Source organism: Crassostrea angulata, chromosome 6, assembly GCF_025612915.1.
Source record: "Crassostrea angulata isolate pt1a10 chromosome 6, ASM2561291v2, whole genome shotgun sequence".
Classification (NCBI taxonomy): Eukaryota; Metazoa; Mollusca; class Bivalvia; order Ostreida; family Ostreidae; genus Magallana; species Magallana angulata.
In genome coordinates, this window is record NC_069116.1 from 43,321,446 (window position 1) to 43,339,790 (window position 18,345).

Sequence of the window (18,345 nt, forward strand, 5' to 3'; positions counted from 1 at the left end):
GGGGGGGGGGGTCAACTTTTAAAATTTTTCCGCTATTCATGAAAATAAAAGTTCCTGCAGTATTCGAAATCGAACACAGGATGTCAAGCATCCTTAGAGTATAATTATCTAATTAAGTTTATCTATGTCCTCTTTAAAATTAGTTCTTGTCATTTTCAACTCAGGTAAAAAACACTAAGACAGTAAGTACGGATAAAATCGCATCCAATTTTACACACTTATAGGGAATAATTGCGAGTAAATCTAGTTCTTGGTCTGATCCACTTTTAACATTGATTCCGAATTATGACAAACATTGTGTTTTTTATTTTTACATCGAATAGCAAAATACTCTACTAAAATAGGTACACCGTTATTACAGTCTGTCTGCAGCGAACAGAAGGTCCATAAATAACAAGATAAAATGATGTCGACTGTTAATGGTACTCTTATTGATTCAAAATAATCACCAGTTCACTTCGTTTCGTTGTCATATACATGTATAGTTAACAAAAATGATTCTCATCAGCATTTTGCAAACAGCATATCTTATATTGCATGTACATGTATTGTAGTTCATAACTAACAAGCAAAAAAAAAAATACAAATCTAAAATACATGTATTGTAAAAAATTTATGTACTTTACTTTACATTAAATAAGAAATATAAGAAGTGGCCGGGTAAAAACATAAGTAAAAACTAATACTTTTTTAAACTTATAATTCTGAACCGAGTATTTTATAGAAGTATATTGTTATAAAGAGCATTAATATACATATGAAATGAGTTAAAACATATTGGTATAAAAAAAGTACAAAATTCTAAGTACAGTGTAAAATGATTATGACATAAAACCGAAGTTTAAAATGACAGAACACATTTTGAGACAGTCCCCATTGCATCGCACAATGTTCATAGCTTTTCTAACCAATATAACCACTTCCTCTCTCTGTCCGACGGAATATATGGTTTTATTCCATTTTCTGCCTTTAATTCCTCTTCCGGAAACTCGGCGGGCGTTTCGGGTTTCCATTTTATGATGTTGAATTTTTTCACAATCGCCACCAGGGGGATCCAACCCATGGAAGTAATTATCAGTAAGGAGGCTATAAACTTGCACCACGCGGGCCATTCAAGTGTAATATTATCAGCCTGTAAAAAGAAAATGGATGATACGTATATGTACTTATACTAGCAATCAGAACATGATTCACAAGAATTTCAAACTTTCAAGATCTGCTATTGTCTCGTTAGAAATGACTGACATAGAATTAAAGTCATCTAAATTTTGTATTTTTCGCAAAAAAAAAAAATTAAGGAAAAAAAAAACGGTTTTGCAGTATCTTTGCAAAGTAAAAAAGTTTTTTTTGGAATTCAAAACAAAGGTATTGTTTGAGTAGTATAAGATTTAAAATGATGTAACCGTTTCACTTACGATTGAGGGGTTCCATGCTTCGTATGTAGCGGCGCTCATCATAGATTTGATGAGACTGGCGAAGAAGATGATGATGATGACGATGGGAGAGACGTATTTCCACATAATCAACCAGTAATAGTTAGGTCTCTGGCCAGTCATCAACTCGATATCGTCACTAAATCTGGAATAAGAATAGAACTATTTATTTTAAATTGCCAATCACAATGCATAAACGGCTACAATTTCAAAACAGCATGAACAGAAAGCCAAATACATTAATCTCTCTCTCTCTCTCTCTCTCTCTCTCTCTCTCTCTCTCTCTCTCTCTCTCTCTCTCTCTCTCTCATTAACTCACCTTTTGAGTCCATACATGTAGGTAAGTCCAAGAAGTTCACCAAGGGCGATAATCAGTAGTGGAATATTGCCGCTGTACTCGTCAAACAGCACAAAGATGTAGGGACCAGCTGAATCCGCGAAACAGAACGATAGAAGCAGCGACACCAAACACAGGACAGCTGCAACACAAAATAGGTAGTGATTAATCAGCAGGTCATGATTTTTTTTTACATTAATGTTGCAATACACTTGACTAGGGTCCAATAAATCCCCATATTGTTGGAAACCGACGAATAAACCCAATGAATCAAAGATCTTAAGATTTCGGAGAATCTGAAATATATTGAACTTTTCCGTTTCAAAAACATTTTCTTTTGTAAACCCATCGCAATAGTCTAAGGATATTTAGAATTCTGTAAAACTTTACTGTTTTACACCCTTGCTCATTCTGATGTAAATACTGACATAAGATCGTGATACTGAGTCAACAATCCTCGCGGATTTTAAAACTTCGCTTTTATTTTTCAGGCAGTTTTGAACTTTAAAAATGATATCACAATATTGATCGATTTTATATTCTCGTGATTTGATTTTTAAAATAAAACACCAGCAGAATTTAGTACTCCCGTAAAACAAGGAATTTACAGAATATAGTTTATGATAGTAATAACCCTTCAAAACTACAAAGATTTCAGACAAGAATACAAAGGAAGTAGGCACCTGAGTTCATCTTTTTTTCTTGAACAAGAATATAAATGAGGTAAGGTGCGCCTGGGAGTACTACAATAATGAGATGTATGGAAGATATTAGTTATGTTTTACCTGCAACAACGTCCTTCCGTAGATTTTTGATGAGGTTCATATCAATGATAGACGTGACCACGCCCTCCAGCATGCCGAACATACTGTCCAGCCCCAGGGTCAGCAACATCAGGAAAAACAACACGGACCACACCGGAGCCGCCGGTAGCTGGTTTATGGCCTCCGTGAAGGCGATGAAGGCAAGTCCAGTTCCGGATCCGCTCTGGATTTTAAAATATTCTTGTGTTAGATCCAAAATTTTAAAAATTAAAGAAAGTTCTTGTAGCGTTGGTTAAGTGTAATGCTTATTTCACATGGTAGAAATTAATGCATTTTAAAGGGTTTAAACACGCCGTAAGCGTATGTTTCATATCATAGATTGCAACAATCGTCAGTATCTATAATTATATATTACCTTTTCGATTTCTGTTTTGATGTCACAGGTAAGGAATCCTACAGTCTTATTCTGACTCCATAGCAAATCATTGTGAGCGTTGCAGGCCTTGAAACTCTGAGTGGCTTTGAATCCTAAAGCAAAGAAAAAAAATCTCATTGGAATTAACAATTATCTGCATAATGATTTGCGTAAATTCAATTCTCATATTAACCAAATTCTACAATTGCAATACGAGACACTAAACTTATATATAACTATATACCTCCAATTGTGGGAAAATAGTACAGTTTATATAAGACAGTAAGATACTAGTAGTATATGTAAATAAATTCTACATTCAAAATCACTACATTTTGTATAGTATTTCGTTATACCTAATATAGAGAAAATGACAACTCCCGCAAAAACGGAAGTGCCGCAGTTGATAACTGAAACCAAGATGGCGTCCCTGTAGCAGTTATTTCTGACTGGCATATATGATGAAAAGGCTATCAACCCTCCAAAAGCCACACCAAGAGAGAAGAAAATCTGTGTAGCCGCCTCGAGCCAAACTTGTGGGTCTCCCAAACGCGTGAACTAGAAGATGTAAAAAGACAAAAAGAACGCATTAAATCGTACGTGTACTTGTGAAGCTAAAGAGTAAATATTGATAATATAGATGCGTTAATCCAGACTGTGTAAATGATTTTTCTTAATGCCTACATGTATGATGATTATAAACTGGAAAAAAATAACAATTTTTATTATATAAAATTGATGAAAAGCAATAATCCTACATCTGCTATCAATTGCAATGAGTTGGCATACATTGAAGAATACTACATTGTACATTGTATTTGGTAGTGTGGATCATTTATTGCGATTTTAATTTGAATTATATTTTTTCAATAAAAAACTATGTTTTCTGTATACATACGTCTGGAATGAAGAAATGCTTGAGTCCTTCTTCAAACCCCTCCAGCGTCACTCCGCGGAAGAAGAAAATGACGAGAACCAAATAAGGAAATGTTGCTGTGACGTAAACCACCTTTTATAAAAAAAAAATAATAATAAATAAACATGTAATATATATCATTTACATGCCATTTACATGCCATTTTATGCATCAACAAAAAAAATAAAAATAAACGTGTCGCTAGCTATTATTAATCAATGGTTAAAATGATTAATATGCTTAATGAAATTAAACTGATTTATATTCATATTTTTTACATTATATATACATATACATGTATACATGCATATTACATGCAAGTCCTTCTACATGTATAAGATTTACACGAATAGCAAGAGGTTAAAAGAAAGGAAGGGGGCACTGCATGTAATGATTACATGTATCATAAATTGTTACATGTATCTCTTACAAATTGAACTTATTTCATATGTATTATATTCTCTTTACTTCAGAAGGATTTCTTTGACTAAGAAACGAACGCCAGGATGTGGAAGCAGAGAAGAGTATAGGGGAGGGGTGTACTGAAAAAGACATATTCTGATGACGTACTTTGCCGGAGGAGGCGATGCCTTTGACCATACAGAGGAACACGATGATCCAGGCCGCCAGCAGACTGACCACCACCCACCAGTTCAGGCTCCCCCGCTCATCCACGGACGGCGAGATGTTGAGGGTCTCTCGGTACCAGAAATACGTAGTCGGGCTGCTCATCTGTAATTATAGTAAACACAGCGATTGTCTTTAAAATACTTGTCAAATTTTTAATATTCAGTGTGAAATGCAGGAATGATGATATATTTATCTGTTTATAAGACGTTTTACTGCTGCATGAGGTATGACAAGAGTTTTCAGTACTTGGTTGACTTTGATATCTACATATGTGTATTGTATCCAAAATATTGAATAAATTAGGTATGTGATTTATCAAAATGCTTATTATATAACCCCCTTACCGTGCACTCTGTGACGTTGCCAGGGCATTCAGACCATGGCAACGTGGACCGGAAACTGTAGACTAGGTAGTAGAGACACCACGATATAATGGTATTATAGTACAGCCCCACCCAGAAGGACACCATTGCACTGGCGATTCCGATGCCCCCGAGGAAAGGGGATATTTGATTCCATGCACCAATAGCCCCCTTACGAAGGCGCTGTCCAACAGCTAGTTCCAGGTAAAAGATGGGAATCCCCTCCACCGCCAGCATTATTGTGTAAGGAATGAGGAAAGCCCCTGTTGATTTTAATATACATATATAAAGTTTTGATATGAATGCATATATTATAGCATTGAATCATGATTTTTTGAAGTATACACTCTCATAACTGCCGCGGTGTGTGCATACAAATTGAGTAACGCGCGTTAGCGCGTTATGAAAATTTGTATGCACACACCGCGGCAGTTATGAGAGTGTATACTTCAAAAAATCATGATTTAATGCTTATATTTACATTTTTGAACTTCTTGCCTTGTCTGCAAATGTGAATTATACCTTAAAATTCCGATCTTATCCTAAGGGTAAGTTAACATTAATGGAAGAGCCACAGTAACAGCCACAAGCGTGAACTTTGATTTTCGCTTGTGACGTTGCAGTTTACAGCGTTCAACGTTTGTGACGTCATAATAAAACTCGTCAATTTGACCTTTGACTACTTGTTGCATTTAGAGGCATTTAAACATCACGGAATTTAATGGAAAAACACAGTAGAATGTAAATATATGCATATAAATTTCATTGCTACATAAAGAAAATTATCGCGTTAATATGAAGGGATTCAAACTGAAAGTAAAGTTCACGAAGTAAAATTATTTATTTCATGAAAAAAAAAACTTTTTCTACATGTGACTTAAGCGTGTAGGGTTTCTTTTTTAAAGAAATTGAGAATATTTTAGATTAGAGTTTGACATTTAAAAAGAATATTGTGTCCTCTACTCAAGGTCACAAGGATTTCTCTCAGTGACGGTCCGGTCTGGCGATGTACACTGGCATATTTGTATATTTACATATAGGTACATCAACTAGTTTTCTTTATATGTCACATTGTGTGATACAACAAGCGAAAGCAATGAATATGATGAGTACAGTTTAAAGCCATACCTCCTCCATTTTTCTGGGCTAAGTATGGAAAGCGCCATACATTTCCTAATCCAACGGCGTACCTGTAATCAAATGTGTATCTACATTGTATATGAATATTTTGAAAATGTTTAATTGATTTAAATTTATGACTTTAGACAAGTTATGATAATTATGTACTACGTGCCGTTATAAAACGAAACTTCATACCAAAATTTCTACCCACTCGCCCAATTGAATACCTTGACAGTTTTTAATTAATTTTCTGTAGAAAATCGGTTTCAACCGGTTTAGACAACATGTAGGCAACCATTTAGAATATATACTAGCATTTGTATCTACTGCATGGAGAAAAAAATTAATGTCCTTTAGATTGTTAAAACAATCAGGTTAATTTCATGAACAATACTAGTGTCATGTGAATATACAACTTGTATATGTTAATATGTGAATTCACATACGTGGCATGATAAATACACACGGAATTAACAAAGCTGCCATATTCCTGACACGCGGTAAATTCGAAATTAACAACCTGGCGCGCCACACCGCTAATTACAAGTACCATCCGATTTCTTTATCAAACAGTTTGCCTGCTATAATTTATATTAATATTTAATTTAAATTCATAAATCTTATTTGAAAAATCCATACCCCGACCGCGTTACAAATGTGTATAAGACAAATCCTGCAATTGTCATTATTACAAATGTCAGCCGATAAGTGTACTATATGCAGTACTGTCTGGTTTTTGAACCAATATACGACACCCCCCCCCCCGCCCCCACCCCTATCCAAGACCCATAAAGGAGCTGTAAAGTCTCGACCGAGAAATACATGAACTCTTTATCTGTATCCATTTCTATATGCACATATACATAGAGTATATTAATATAATATTATCAAAACCACACACGTTCAAAAACAAATGTGAAATCTCTCTCATTCATTACAAGAGACTTATATATTAAAATCATTAAAATTCAAGAATTCTAACGTGAGATATTGGGAAAAAATAGTATCAAAGAATTGAACTTACAAGACTTAAGAACACTGAAAATGTTTCACGTCAATTTTTTCAACGCTGTTACAACCTTTGACTGTTTTTAATTAATTATACAATAACGTATGGTTACTGTAAAAATTAAAACTTACCCAACCACTGCCAAGAGGTACTGTACTTTATTGTCCCAGCTGTCCCGCTCTTCCAGCGATTCCTGCGAACTCCCTCCTTTCTCGACGCCAATAAGAGCATCTTTGGATGTTCCGGCAACTTTTGCAGGGTCCTCCGACATTCTTTCCGTAGATTCCCGCCAACTTTTCCGACTTCCCGTTTCTACGGCGGATTCGAATGAGTCTCTTCGAATTGGTGGGAACAAATCAGGAGAAAAGCCGTTGTTGTGAACGAGTGAGCTTGAACTCTCTACCGTAAAGATGCTAGGGGTGGAGTTCGATTCGGACAGTGCGGGATTATCATAAGAGTACTGGTTTCGTCGACCCATCTGACGCCTCGGGGGGTCGTGGTCACGTGACCTTGCTTTCCCGTGGTACATATTTGATTGGCTTGTGAAACCCAGTCGGGGGGCTTGACACAAAACAGGTCTCTGTTAATTAATAAACAAACAAATTACGTCACAGAAACACATCTGCTAAGGCTGGTCAAAAGCAAAGATAATTGTTCGATTACGTAACCAAGTGATTCCATTCAAATGGTTTCCGGAAGTTAACTTTCAGCCAGAGTGTTTGCTTTAACAACTTATCAGTAAACTGTTTGATCGAACACTTTGTTAAAAACTATGTTGACATACTCACACTTATGTGTAAGAATTGATGCGAGTAAGCATCTTAAGTTCTGAAGTACATGATCTAGTATAATTTCTTAGCTTGTTTTCTCTGTACGTAAATGATTTTTTTTATCTATAGATCTGTACCCTACTAAATATGGCAGCCACTATAAATGCTTCCAATTTATAGATAGTCATTTTTTCTATTTAAAAGTTTATACTTTCCTGGTATACGAAAACTGATATGAAGTAATTATATCCATGCATTATCTGGTACACCTATCATTTTTGGAAAGACATTCGTTTGAAACTCTGGACTTGTTAGATTTCTGTAAAAACTGTGTAGTTGTATTTTATTAAGAGCAAAGTCTCTTGGAGTATTTTTAAATACATTACAGCTATAAATCAAACAACGTGTTTTACTCAATATTTTTTAAGCCAAACCGGTGACACGCCCCTCCCCTCTCCTCTCCCGATAATTACCCGGGACTCCCAAATACCACGTAATCTTCCCATCTACACGATATATCAAACAATAATCATTTACATCAATTCGATAATAGTAAATATCTTATCAAAAGGCTTGAATTGTGTGAACAACAGTTGAGTGTACATGTATATTAAAGTTTTTCCCACCTTCCGTCCCGAGTATACGTGATGCCGTAATGGCTTGTAATCGGATTCTGTCGGATGAATTAGATTTAGAAGCGATCATCCCATAATGGATTGCTTAAAAACCTCTTTTCAAGACTTGATGACCAAATATAAATTGTTTGTCGAAAACAGGACTTTCTTAACTTTTCATTTTTTTACTTTCTAAATTTCGGTATATTTGATACTGTACGGGACGAATTACATGATGTGTTATGTATCTTATATTTTTACACAACACTGTTCTAGATATTCTACAATCCCGATTCCTCTCCATTACACATTACACGAGAGAGAGAGAGAGAGAGAGAGAGAGAGAGAGAGAGAGAGAGAGAGAGAGAGAGAGAGAGAGAGAGAGAGAGAGAGAGAGAGAGAGAGAGAGAGAGAGAGAGAGAGTATGGTATTACAGCAAATACCGGTATACGAAACCGGAAGATATTTTATCTTTATTGTATCGGTGTATCATTATAACAGCACTTACTACTATACATGCATAATTAGAATTAGACAAAGTTAATTTTTAAAGTTTTTAGACAATAAACTTAACACGTTCCTAGACATTTTACAAAAATAATAAATTATCGAATCGGTCACCAACCTGTGGAATGGATTCCTTACCGAGTCGTCTACCTGCAGCCGCTTCGTGAATCAGCTGATTTTTTTTTTAAAACTCAATGTCAAACGAAACGGATCACTGGATTTAGAATATTTGATACATTTAAAGGTATAAAATGAAACCGGCCAATCAAATTGTCACGCCGACTATGTTCATTTAAAACTCACAGGTTTTTCCATAACATTAATCTATTTTTGATTTTCAGCGATTTGAAAATAATTTACTTGAAATTGACTTTTTCGATTGATGTTCTTTGGTACATACATGTACCTTTCTTTAGATTAAAAATGCCTACATCGCTAGCTTGTATTTTCAAAGAAATATACGTTTATTTGTTACGATTTCCAAATACAAATTTCTCCACATGTACATGTATCTCAATCAAGAGCTACGCACATTGATGAAGTTTTCCGGTCATTTTTTTCTTTGTTACGTCGATCAATAGAAAAATTATTATCTTCATTTCTTAATTTACATATTATGACTGACATTCTTATTGAATATTGATTGATTGTGAATTACCAGGACACAGTAATAATAAAACATCGGCACAATTCATCACGGGGGGGGGGGGGGGGGGGGGGCGGGTCCTGGAGTGACACAGCGGGAGAAAACATATTTTATGTGTAATGATTAGCAGCTGTTTTATATCAAACAATGTAGAGACAATCATAAATGAAATGTGAATATTTTGGTAGGGGTGTCTGGTCTAAAACAACTTTAAAGATATAATTTTTTTTACTGAAACGTGTTAGATCGAAAATTATCATTAGATGCACTATCTTTGATACTCAGTATTGCCATTAAAAACCCTGCTACAGTGCATAATTCTTATCATATCAACTCCAATTCTATGCACGTAGAAAAGAAGAGGGTTGTCTCTTCATCATTTTTGTCAACGGTCATTTTAATCACATCGAAAAACCAATTTGAAACGAAACTATCACAACCTTTTCGGGCTAATTTAAAATTGCATAAAGATGTTGGAGTAGGTCCATCCATTTTTTTCCGCAGACAGATCTGCAGTTAAACGAAAACGATGCTGCATACTTGATTTCAGCAAATGATTTAAAGTTTAAAAAATATTTTGCGTATTCCATATGTGTATAAAAGATGTAGACATAGTGGTACTTGCAGAAAAAAAACATGAAAAACTAAAAATGGAGGTATCCGGAAATCTGGGAGAAAACAGAAAAACACCAACTCTACGCTTTTATTTATTTAATGATAATTAATACAATATAAAGACATACCATAGGCTATTTCACATGATTTTTTTTTAAACGCACAAATAAACATATTACACAAAATTAACAATATTGAAACCTGATTTGAAAATTAATACCCGCTAAAATAAATAAAAGTTGTTACATCGCTGATATTGCACAAACACATATTTTTCACAATCGGTCGCGTCATTTATTTATGATAAAGTTGATAACAACGGTTCTCTAATCTGGAAATTCTCCCATAAGTTTCTTCCACATATATTCATCAAACGGTCATCCAGTGCTTCAGCTAAAACGAGAAAAATACCATAGGAAAAAATTTCTCTGCGATTTTGAAGCTCCTTTCATTTCTGTTTTATATCATTCTCAAACTACATACACGCTAGCACAAGCCCTTGGGTACTTATCAGAAATTGACATTGTTTTTGTGATAGCGACCAAGAACAACTGACAATTTTATCGGTTGCCAAGGACGCGGTTGGGACTCACCCTGAATCTTTTGACGTCATCGGTTCTCGCAATGTCTTCGTGATCTCGCTTTGGGGTTATGCCCTTTGCCAATCTCTGTGAAATCAGACCACGTAAGATATAGAACATTATAATTAATTCATCAATGGTTTCTATTTACACTGCCTTTCTTCAGTGCAGATATGATTACCAAAGTAATTACATGTATAACATCCACCGTCATGAAACCCTCTTTTAATTAAGTGTCAGTCAAAAACCGCGCTATTTTTAACACAAGTTCAAGAAAAACTGGTTGCATTATCAATAAGATATTATGTATATTAAAATCTAAACCAAAAAATGTGAGTTGGCCTGGTGTTTTTCGTTTGAATTTTTTAAAATTTTTAAAAATTAAGTGCCCGGCTCAATACTATAAAAATTATCGCGCACAAGAAAGTGAACTCGTGTACCTGTTTCAGTGTCCCTTTTCTGGTTAGGAGGTAGTATATGGCGTACCCCGGAATCATTAGCATGGACGAGAGGGCCACGCCCCATCCGATGACGTTAGCAAACGTGGGATAGGTGTACAATCCCATACTGCCCTTATACGTCAAAGGTCGGTAATGAAGAAAGCTTGATATCACAATAATCTGCAAAAGTATATATAGAATCGTTGTATGAAACTTCACAGTGGTGTAAATAATTATATTCTAAAAAATTGGTTGGAAATGCATTGTATTGGAAATGGAATTTCCATATAATAGTGCATGTACTTATTTAATGAGCATAGGGGAACCGGGGGGGGGGGTAGGTTGGATTTGCCCCTTTTTTTGCAAAGTTAGACACAACCATAACCATAATCTCTTTTTTTCTTGTCAATATTTTTGATAAGTCGAGAGCCCCCCCCCCCCCTTCAATTTGCTTCCGACGCCACTGATGAGGATGTCAACTTTGTCATGTAGTGAAAATGAATGATGTCAAATTGGCTGTTGCAGCATCTCATTAAAAGATATATAGCATTAAAAAAATTAAATGGGGAAAGGCTGTTACTATGCTACATGTAATATGTTTTAACGTAAATTTTACGGGTGGGGGGGGGGGGTGGGGTGGGGGGGGGGGTGGTGTTATATTTTATTCTGCTTTTTTAGTCTGAATGTAGGAGGATGCAGCTTTTAAATTTTACCAGTAGGAATGTAGGACTCAAAATCTTCCAGCACACCCTCCAGTATAGCCCGGGTCTGTGTCCGGTCATCTGATAGATGTCGGAGCAAAACTGGTCTACTCCTGAGGGAACGAGAAACTTATTGGTTAGAATTAAAACTTTATCTGAGAGAGAGAGAGAGAGAGAGAGAGAGAGAGAGAGAGAGAGAGAGAGAGAGAGAGAGAGAGAGAGAGATTCATTTATCTATTATAAGTACAAAATTCTTCTTATGAAGCAATGTTTAATATCGCTTTTATTTCACAGTTGAATATGCATTGTGAATGCTGATACAAAACCAAATTCAAGTATTAAGAGGGTTCGAATCAGTTAATATGAGAGAAACTTTAAAATGACTACAGAAATGTACATATCATGATACACATTATTGTCGTGCATGCACTGTCAGAATTTTCTTTGAAATATTATACGTTCTGCTCACCATAAAACCACGACACGGCCACGACCTGCATGAGAATGGCGAACACGATGGAAGTTCCGGCGGCGAAGGTGTCCAGTATCTTAAACACGTACATCCCTCCCTACACACAGATATAACAACTGGTCAATTATCCATACCTCACCCTTGCATATTTTATGAAATAAAAAGTATACGCAACAGGAATTTACTTCTGGACATGTTGCTGGCTAAACGAGTACGTGATAAGTGATGGATTTTAATTTGACTTTAATATCTTTATGTATACATGTAGGTTAAACTTTTTTTGCAATGTTTTCTACGACAAACGTGTGTTAAGAGAAGTTTGAAAGTAGAGTGTTATAAAATAAGCCTTCGCCAACCTATGAATTTATTTTCTCTTTTTCTTTTTTATTTTGCACTTATCATATACATATTATCATATAATTGTCTTTCTTTGAATCAATAACAGGATTGAATAGTACTCTGGTGGCCGTTGAGGACCTAATGGCTTTTAGATTTTTGTCTTTGTGCATTATCAACCACGATTCACATTTTACATTCTTCAATAAATGTATGTGCGTAACTTAAAACATGCGCAACTTGAAGTCAGCGTTATCAAACTTATGTCATTTAATACATTGGCAATATCCATAAAATTAAGAGTGAGAAGCAAAGATGCATTTAATAAAAAAAAACCACTTTCATCTCTTTCGTTTTTTAAAAAATCAATTTTCAAAAATTTTGCGTTATCTTCAACTTCGAGGAGAGAGAGGAAAAAATACACACCAGAAAGTTCAAAATGCAGGATAAAAAGAAAGTTGCATATGCGTATTTATTCTACATATCATGTATGATCTGTACCACAAGGTGAATTCCTGCTTTTATCTAAAAGCAAGCAACCCCTGTTTTGTTACTCCACACAAAACATACGCCTGGCCCGTGCTTTCTTCATTATCCCAAGAATTTCTAGCATATCGTTTAAAATAACAATCTGCGCTTTCTTATATTTTATGCTTTTAATTTAACACTGTATATGTTTTCTATTTATTTACATATATTAATAATATTTACTGATTTAAGCGGATCAGAGAACTCTACAATGATACACTTTCTGTAACAACCCCAATATATATTTCAGCTACTTTCCATTTCTAATAAATTTTTTCTTATTTACTTATCCAAATACGCATTTTAGGTACTTATTTTTTATAGGAAAGTAAAAGTAATAACATGAGTACATGTATGTCGCAGACATATCCGCTCCTCTCAACCCGTAACTAAATAGAAATATTAAATACTTACAACAGTCATACATGGAATGGAGAATAGGAAGGCACTGACGACTATGATCAGGGTCAACACTTCCCGGGCCCACCGGTGTCTGAACACCCTGTAAAACTCGTCCCTCAGTCCCGTCAACGGGGACTCCAGCCCGCCAAACTGAAATACCAGTACACACACAAATCCAGTACAGGACAACGTGTCTCTAAGTAGAAGAAATACTTGGGTGGTGAGATTTAAAAAAAAATACACAAGAATACCTAACGGTTTACCATTATAATTAGGCCGACACTGAATCACTCAGAAAATGAAGAAAAAAAAATACAAAAAGGACAAAGCAGTTGACTTAATTACGTTTTATCGTCTATTATTATTTTCGTCTAAGATTTTTAATCTACTGTGGCATCCATCGTGGTCGTGGTTTAAGGCTTTAATCTCTATATTTAACATTGGCTCATAATGATTTGATATCAAGTTATTAGCAGAGCTAGATCCTACGTACCGCACTATCCAATCCAAGTGTGATTAACATGAAAAAGAACAGAATCCCCCATATGGACGATCCCGGAAGTGTAGAAATTGCTTCTGGGTAGACGATGAAAACGAGGCCAGGACCTTTGAATATCAAGAATTTAACCTAGTACTAATTCTGAATAGATATTTGATGACTGCATTTGATCAAAATCCAAGTTAATTACATGGTTACCATCTTGTGCAACATCCCTGATGTGTTTCTGCTGTTTTTGAGCCATGTATCCGAGGTAAGTAAAGACAACGAAACCAGAGAAGATACTTGTGATGCAGTTGACTGACGCTGTAATGAGACAATCCCTGCAAATGTCCCCAGAAAAGTTTATTCAATATCTTTAAAGTTTTAACATTCTTTATCCCACTAACTTAATTTATCACTCAGTAGACCTTCTCAATTCCAAGGCAGTAAAGTTTGTATATCTACATGTATGTTGCCTTAAAAATTTTGATTTTCATTCATCCAGATTGCATGGTTATGTAATTTTTTTCAATTAAAAAGAAAAAAAAACACGCACGAAAAAAAAACTTCTTTAAACTACAAACACAAATGTTTATGTTATTTTTGGCAAGTTTAGATACCTGTAGCAATTGTTATTAAACTTGTTGTAGCTAGCATAGGCAATGTGTGTGCCAAATCCAGCTCCAATGGAAAAGAAAATCTGTACCGCTGCATCAATCCAAACCTATTGAAAGTAATTTAGAGATAGAGATAGATTTACATCTACATATGAGAGAGAGAGAGAGAGATAGAGAGAGAGAGAGAGAGAGAGAGAGAGAGAGAGAAACTTGCCTGTACTTCCCCGAGTCTACTCATATTTGGCACAATAAAGAATTTGATCCCTTCCTCTGCTCCGGGGAGCATGGAACCCCGGATCAAAAGAACGGTTAGAATAAGATACGGAACAGTTGCCGTGAACCAAACAACCTACAAGTGAATGTAGCATTACAACACATTATCAAATTATGTAGTGAATTTTAAAGTTTTCATGTGGATCTATTGAATTACGCGATTCAAAGGACCGATATATATCAAATAAAACCAAACGTAATTGATGCTCGTTTTGATAACATCCTATTGCACATGATATAATATTCATTTTTTGTTTGGCCTTTTGATTTCTAAACTTTTATATCAAAATGAGAATCCCTTAAATTGAAACATTTGTTGTTTAGTGACAAACACCTTTCCGGCACTTTTGACACTTTTCCACAAGCTGAGGTACAGAATGGTGAACGTTAGGACCCCACAGCCCGCTATTTGCCATTTGATTCCTCCAATGTCATCTATCCCGGAACTCTTATGTAGACTGAGCACGCCGCGCCTGTACAAAGTAACCAATATCAAAGTACTGTCGACCCTTTCCTGAGACATGAAATCCGGACATACATGTACCCTAATAAACGTATGTACATTGCATGCACGTAGAAATGGGAGAGGGGGTGCATTGGACCTGCCCCTTTTTAAATATACATGTACCCTTTTTTAATGGCTGTTATAGAAGCCCATTGGCCCCTCCATTTTTTTATGTTTAGCCCCTTTACGTAAAAAATACATTGGACTATAAAAAGTCTAAGAGTCGTACTAGAATAGTTATTAATTAAGGTATTCAATGTATAACGAAGAGATATTGAACAATTTTGAATCATTTTAAACTAGTAAAATATGTATTGCTAGATAACTATGAGAGTGAAATGAACCAAATTCACATGACAGACAACATATAAGGAGCTGGTCATTTTGCACCTGAAGATTTTTTAAAGAGTTATCTCCCCTTGATAAAAAAAGAAAATTTTAATTTCGTCAAAATATCTGCGGTAAATGATTAATTTTCTTTCATATATTAATAAAGAGACAGTTTATGCAGGTATTAACCAAAAGAGTTTTACTAATCATAAGTTACTTTTTACAGTATCTTGATAAAACATATGTTGCCCATAGACTTCAATGCAAAATTCAAGGTGTAATTAGTACGACCATAATCAACATTTTGAAAATTCCTTCGGTGGAATATTTTATTTTGAAAACACCTTCAAAATGATATCATGATTAAGAATATCGGACCATTCATTTATTAGGTACAAAATGCTGTCGTTATACATCGAATACCTTAATTGAATAAATTGAAGTAAATTTTGCTCTTTGCATATAAAATTAAAAAAAAAAATAACACGGTATTGCCTATTGGTAAGAAGATACATACTCAAAGTATTCGAATGATGATGACACTGCAGAGCTGGAGTTATAGGTCCTGTTTGAGTGTGTTTGATTGACGTCCCAGTCGGTCTGCCAACAGTCTGGGGTGTTAAAGTCATGATCGCATTTTGACCACGGGACCGTCCATGTAAAGGAAGAGAAGAGGTAATAGAACGCCCAAGCGATGACCATGTTGTAATAGAAAGCGACGATGTAGGCCATCCAACAAGAGGCAAACCCGATACCTGGTTGTGACCAAAATATAAATAAATGAATAAATGATAAAATAAATAAATACATTTAAATAAATAAATATGTGTCCCGTCGGACTTCCCCCAGACCTTCCAAATATTCATGTCACATGCAATGCTCTAACACAAGAATATTAAAGCCATGATATGATAGGTGCCAATGACCAAGCTTAAATACGCTCGGGATTAAACTTTTCAAATAAAGAAAAAGTACTGATTTTGTTATGTTTGTCCTAAAATCAAACACGATTTTGGAAAATCCCGTTACCCCTATTAAGTTTTCCTACAAAGCATGATACTTTTACAAATTATTTTACCCCTGAACATGGGGGCCAGATTGTTCCAGACGTTGATGGGACCCTCCTTGCTGAACTGACCCATGCTTAGTTCCATGAAAAAGACGGGTACTGCTCCAAGCACGAGAACCGTAAAATATGGAATGATAAATGCTCCTATCAAAACGAAACTTGGCATAAATATCGCAGAATAGCATGAATAACAAGAAGACTCTACAAAATCTCATTTATTCATTTCGTTAATTATTAAATGAAATAAAACTTCCGGATAAAAACCATTTGAACTTATTTTCTTGCGCCATTTTCTTTTTCAACGTCGCATTGATTTCATCAAATTTGGTATGTTTAGACGTTTTGTTGCCTTACTTAGTTCTTTTCAGAAAACAGTTGCCATGTTGTGCAACCCACCTCCGCCATTTTTGTAGGCCAGGTACGGAAACCTCCAGACGTTTGACAAATCCACGGAGTATCCGATAGCCGCTAGTAGATAATCCGCACCCCCGCTCCAGGTCTCCTTGGGAGGGGCCACAAAGTGATCGTGCGCATGTTTGTCCTTAACATTATTATTTTCAGGCAGCATTTTATCCTTGGAATCTTCGGGGCTCTGCTCACATCCATTCTTAAGGTTGTCCATCTTTATCAAAGGCCCAACATCGTCAAATGTGACGTCCTCCGAAGGACTACACGGAGTAGGAGCTATCCCGTTATCCATGTTGTTGGAATTGCAGTCTGGTTCCGTCTGGCCTTTATTCTGAAACAATTTTGAGGGAAAACACTTTGTGTAGAGTCCAAGTATCTTATAATACTGTATGTTTGTAATGTCATAGGGTTAATGGACAGGGGTCGACCTATGTGACACCATTAGCTAGGGAAGCAAATTTGTTTTCTATGGTGTTGTGACAAATGCTAGTTTGCGCGGAATTCAGCGTTTGACATACCAACACTTTCGGATATTAACGAGCCTGTCTTTTCGCGCGAGATCTCGCGATAACGTTAGTTAGGGCCAATTACCGTGAACAACGCAAAAGTGGAAAGTCAAAAATCACAGATGAAGTGTGTAAAATAAAACAAACTGAAGTCGAAAACGACACCACATTAATTAAAGTTTTATGCTTCACTACCTCTACCAAATTTTTGTTTTGTTTTCATTGTAAGTCATCCGGTGTTTTTATGTCTACAGCTAGTTCGTCAAATATTAAGTCAATTTTATAAAAAGAAAGAAAGAAAAAAAGTTGACGATGACACTGATGGTTGCTTTCTTGTTTTTGTCATTTAAGAGGGAAAATGTGACTTATAACTGATATAATTAATTTACTTCTTGTATAAGTTTATAGTTAACTGAAAGAAAACGTATAAATTTATTTAGCTCTTGATTGTAATAGATAATCATTATGCACAAAAAATGGAAAAAAGAAAATTTTTAAAAAATGTATGAAGAACACCAACTCAGTATAAATGCTTTAGTACCATTTGGTGTCAAAC

General features: G+C 35.4%; 1 protein-coding gene across 1 annotated transcript in view; it reads right to left on the bottom strand.

Moving 5' to 3' along the window:
- LOC128190836 (uncharacterized) overlaps positions 1–18,345 on the bottom strand; it is a 36,702-nt gene that overhangs the window by 9,589 nt on the left and 8,768 nt on the right. Inside the window, exons 2-25 of the mRNA XM_052863048.1 lie at positions 17,272–17,614; positions 16,885–17,019; positions 16,324–16,561; positions 15,306–15,444; positions 14,913–15,047; positions 14,702–14,805; positions 14,298–14,422; positions 14,094–14,206; positions 13,613–13,750; positions 12,332–12,431; positions 11,875–11,975; positions 11,162–11,341; positions 10,734–10,808; positions 7,120–7,568; positions 5,986–6,047; positions 4,840–5,120; positions 4,436–4,597; positions 3,848–3,958; positions 3,306–3,507; positions 2,950–3,062; positions 2,556–2,757; positions 1,753–1,912; positions 1,416–1,578; positions 909–1,132 (exon numbers count right to left, since the gene is read on the bottom strand). Coding sequence (XP_052719008.1) covers positions 909–1,132; positions 1,416–1,578; positions 1,753–1,912; positions 2,556–2,757; positions 2,950–3,062; positions 3,306–3,507; positions 3,848–3,958; positions 4,436–4,597; positions 4,840–5,120; positions 5,986–6,047; positions 7,120–7,568; positions 10,734–10,808; positions 11,162–11,341; positions 11,875–11,975; positions 12,332–12,431; positions 13,613–13,750; positions 14,094–14,206; positions 14,298–14,422; positions 14,702–14,805; positions 14,913–15,047; positions 15,306–15,444; positions 16,324–16,561; positions 16,885–17,019; positions 17,272–17,614 — 4,055 coding nt within the window. The remainder of the gene's footprint in view (positions 1–908; positions 1,133–1,415; positions 1,579–1,752; positions 1,913–2,555; positions 2,758–2,949; positions 3,063–3,305; positions 3,508–3,847; positions 3,959–4,435; positions 4,598–4,839; positions 5,121–5,985; positions 6,048–7,119; positions 7,569–10,733; positions 10,809–11,161; positions 11,342–11,874; positions 11,976–12,331; positions 12,432–13,612; positions 13,751–14,093; positions 14,207–14,297; positions 14,423–14,701; positions 14,806–14,912; positions 15,048–15,305; positions 15,445–16,323; positions 16,562–16,884; positions 17,020–17,271; positions 17,615–18,345) is intronic.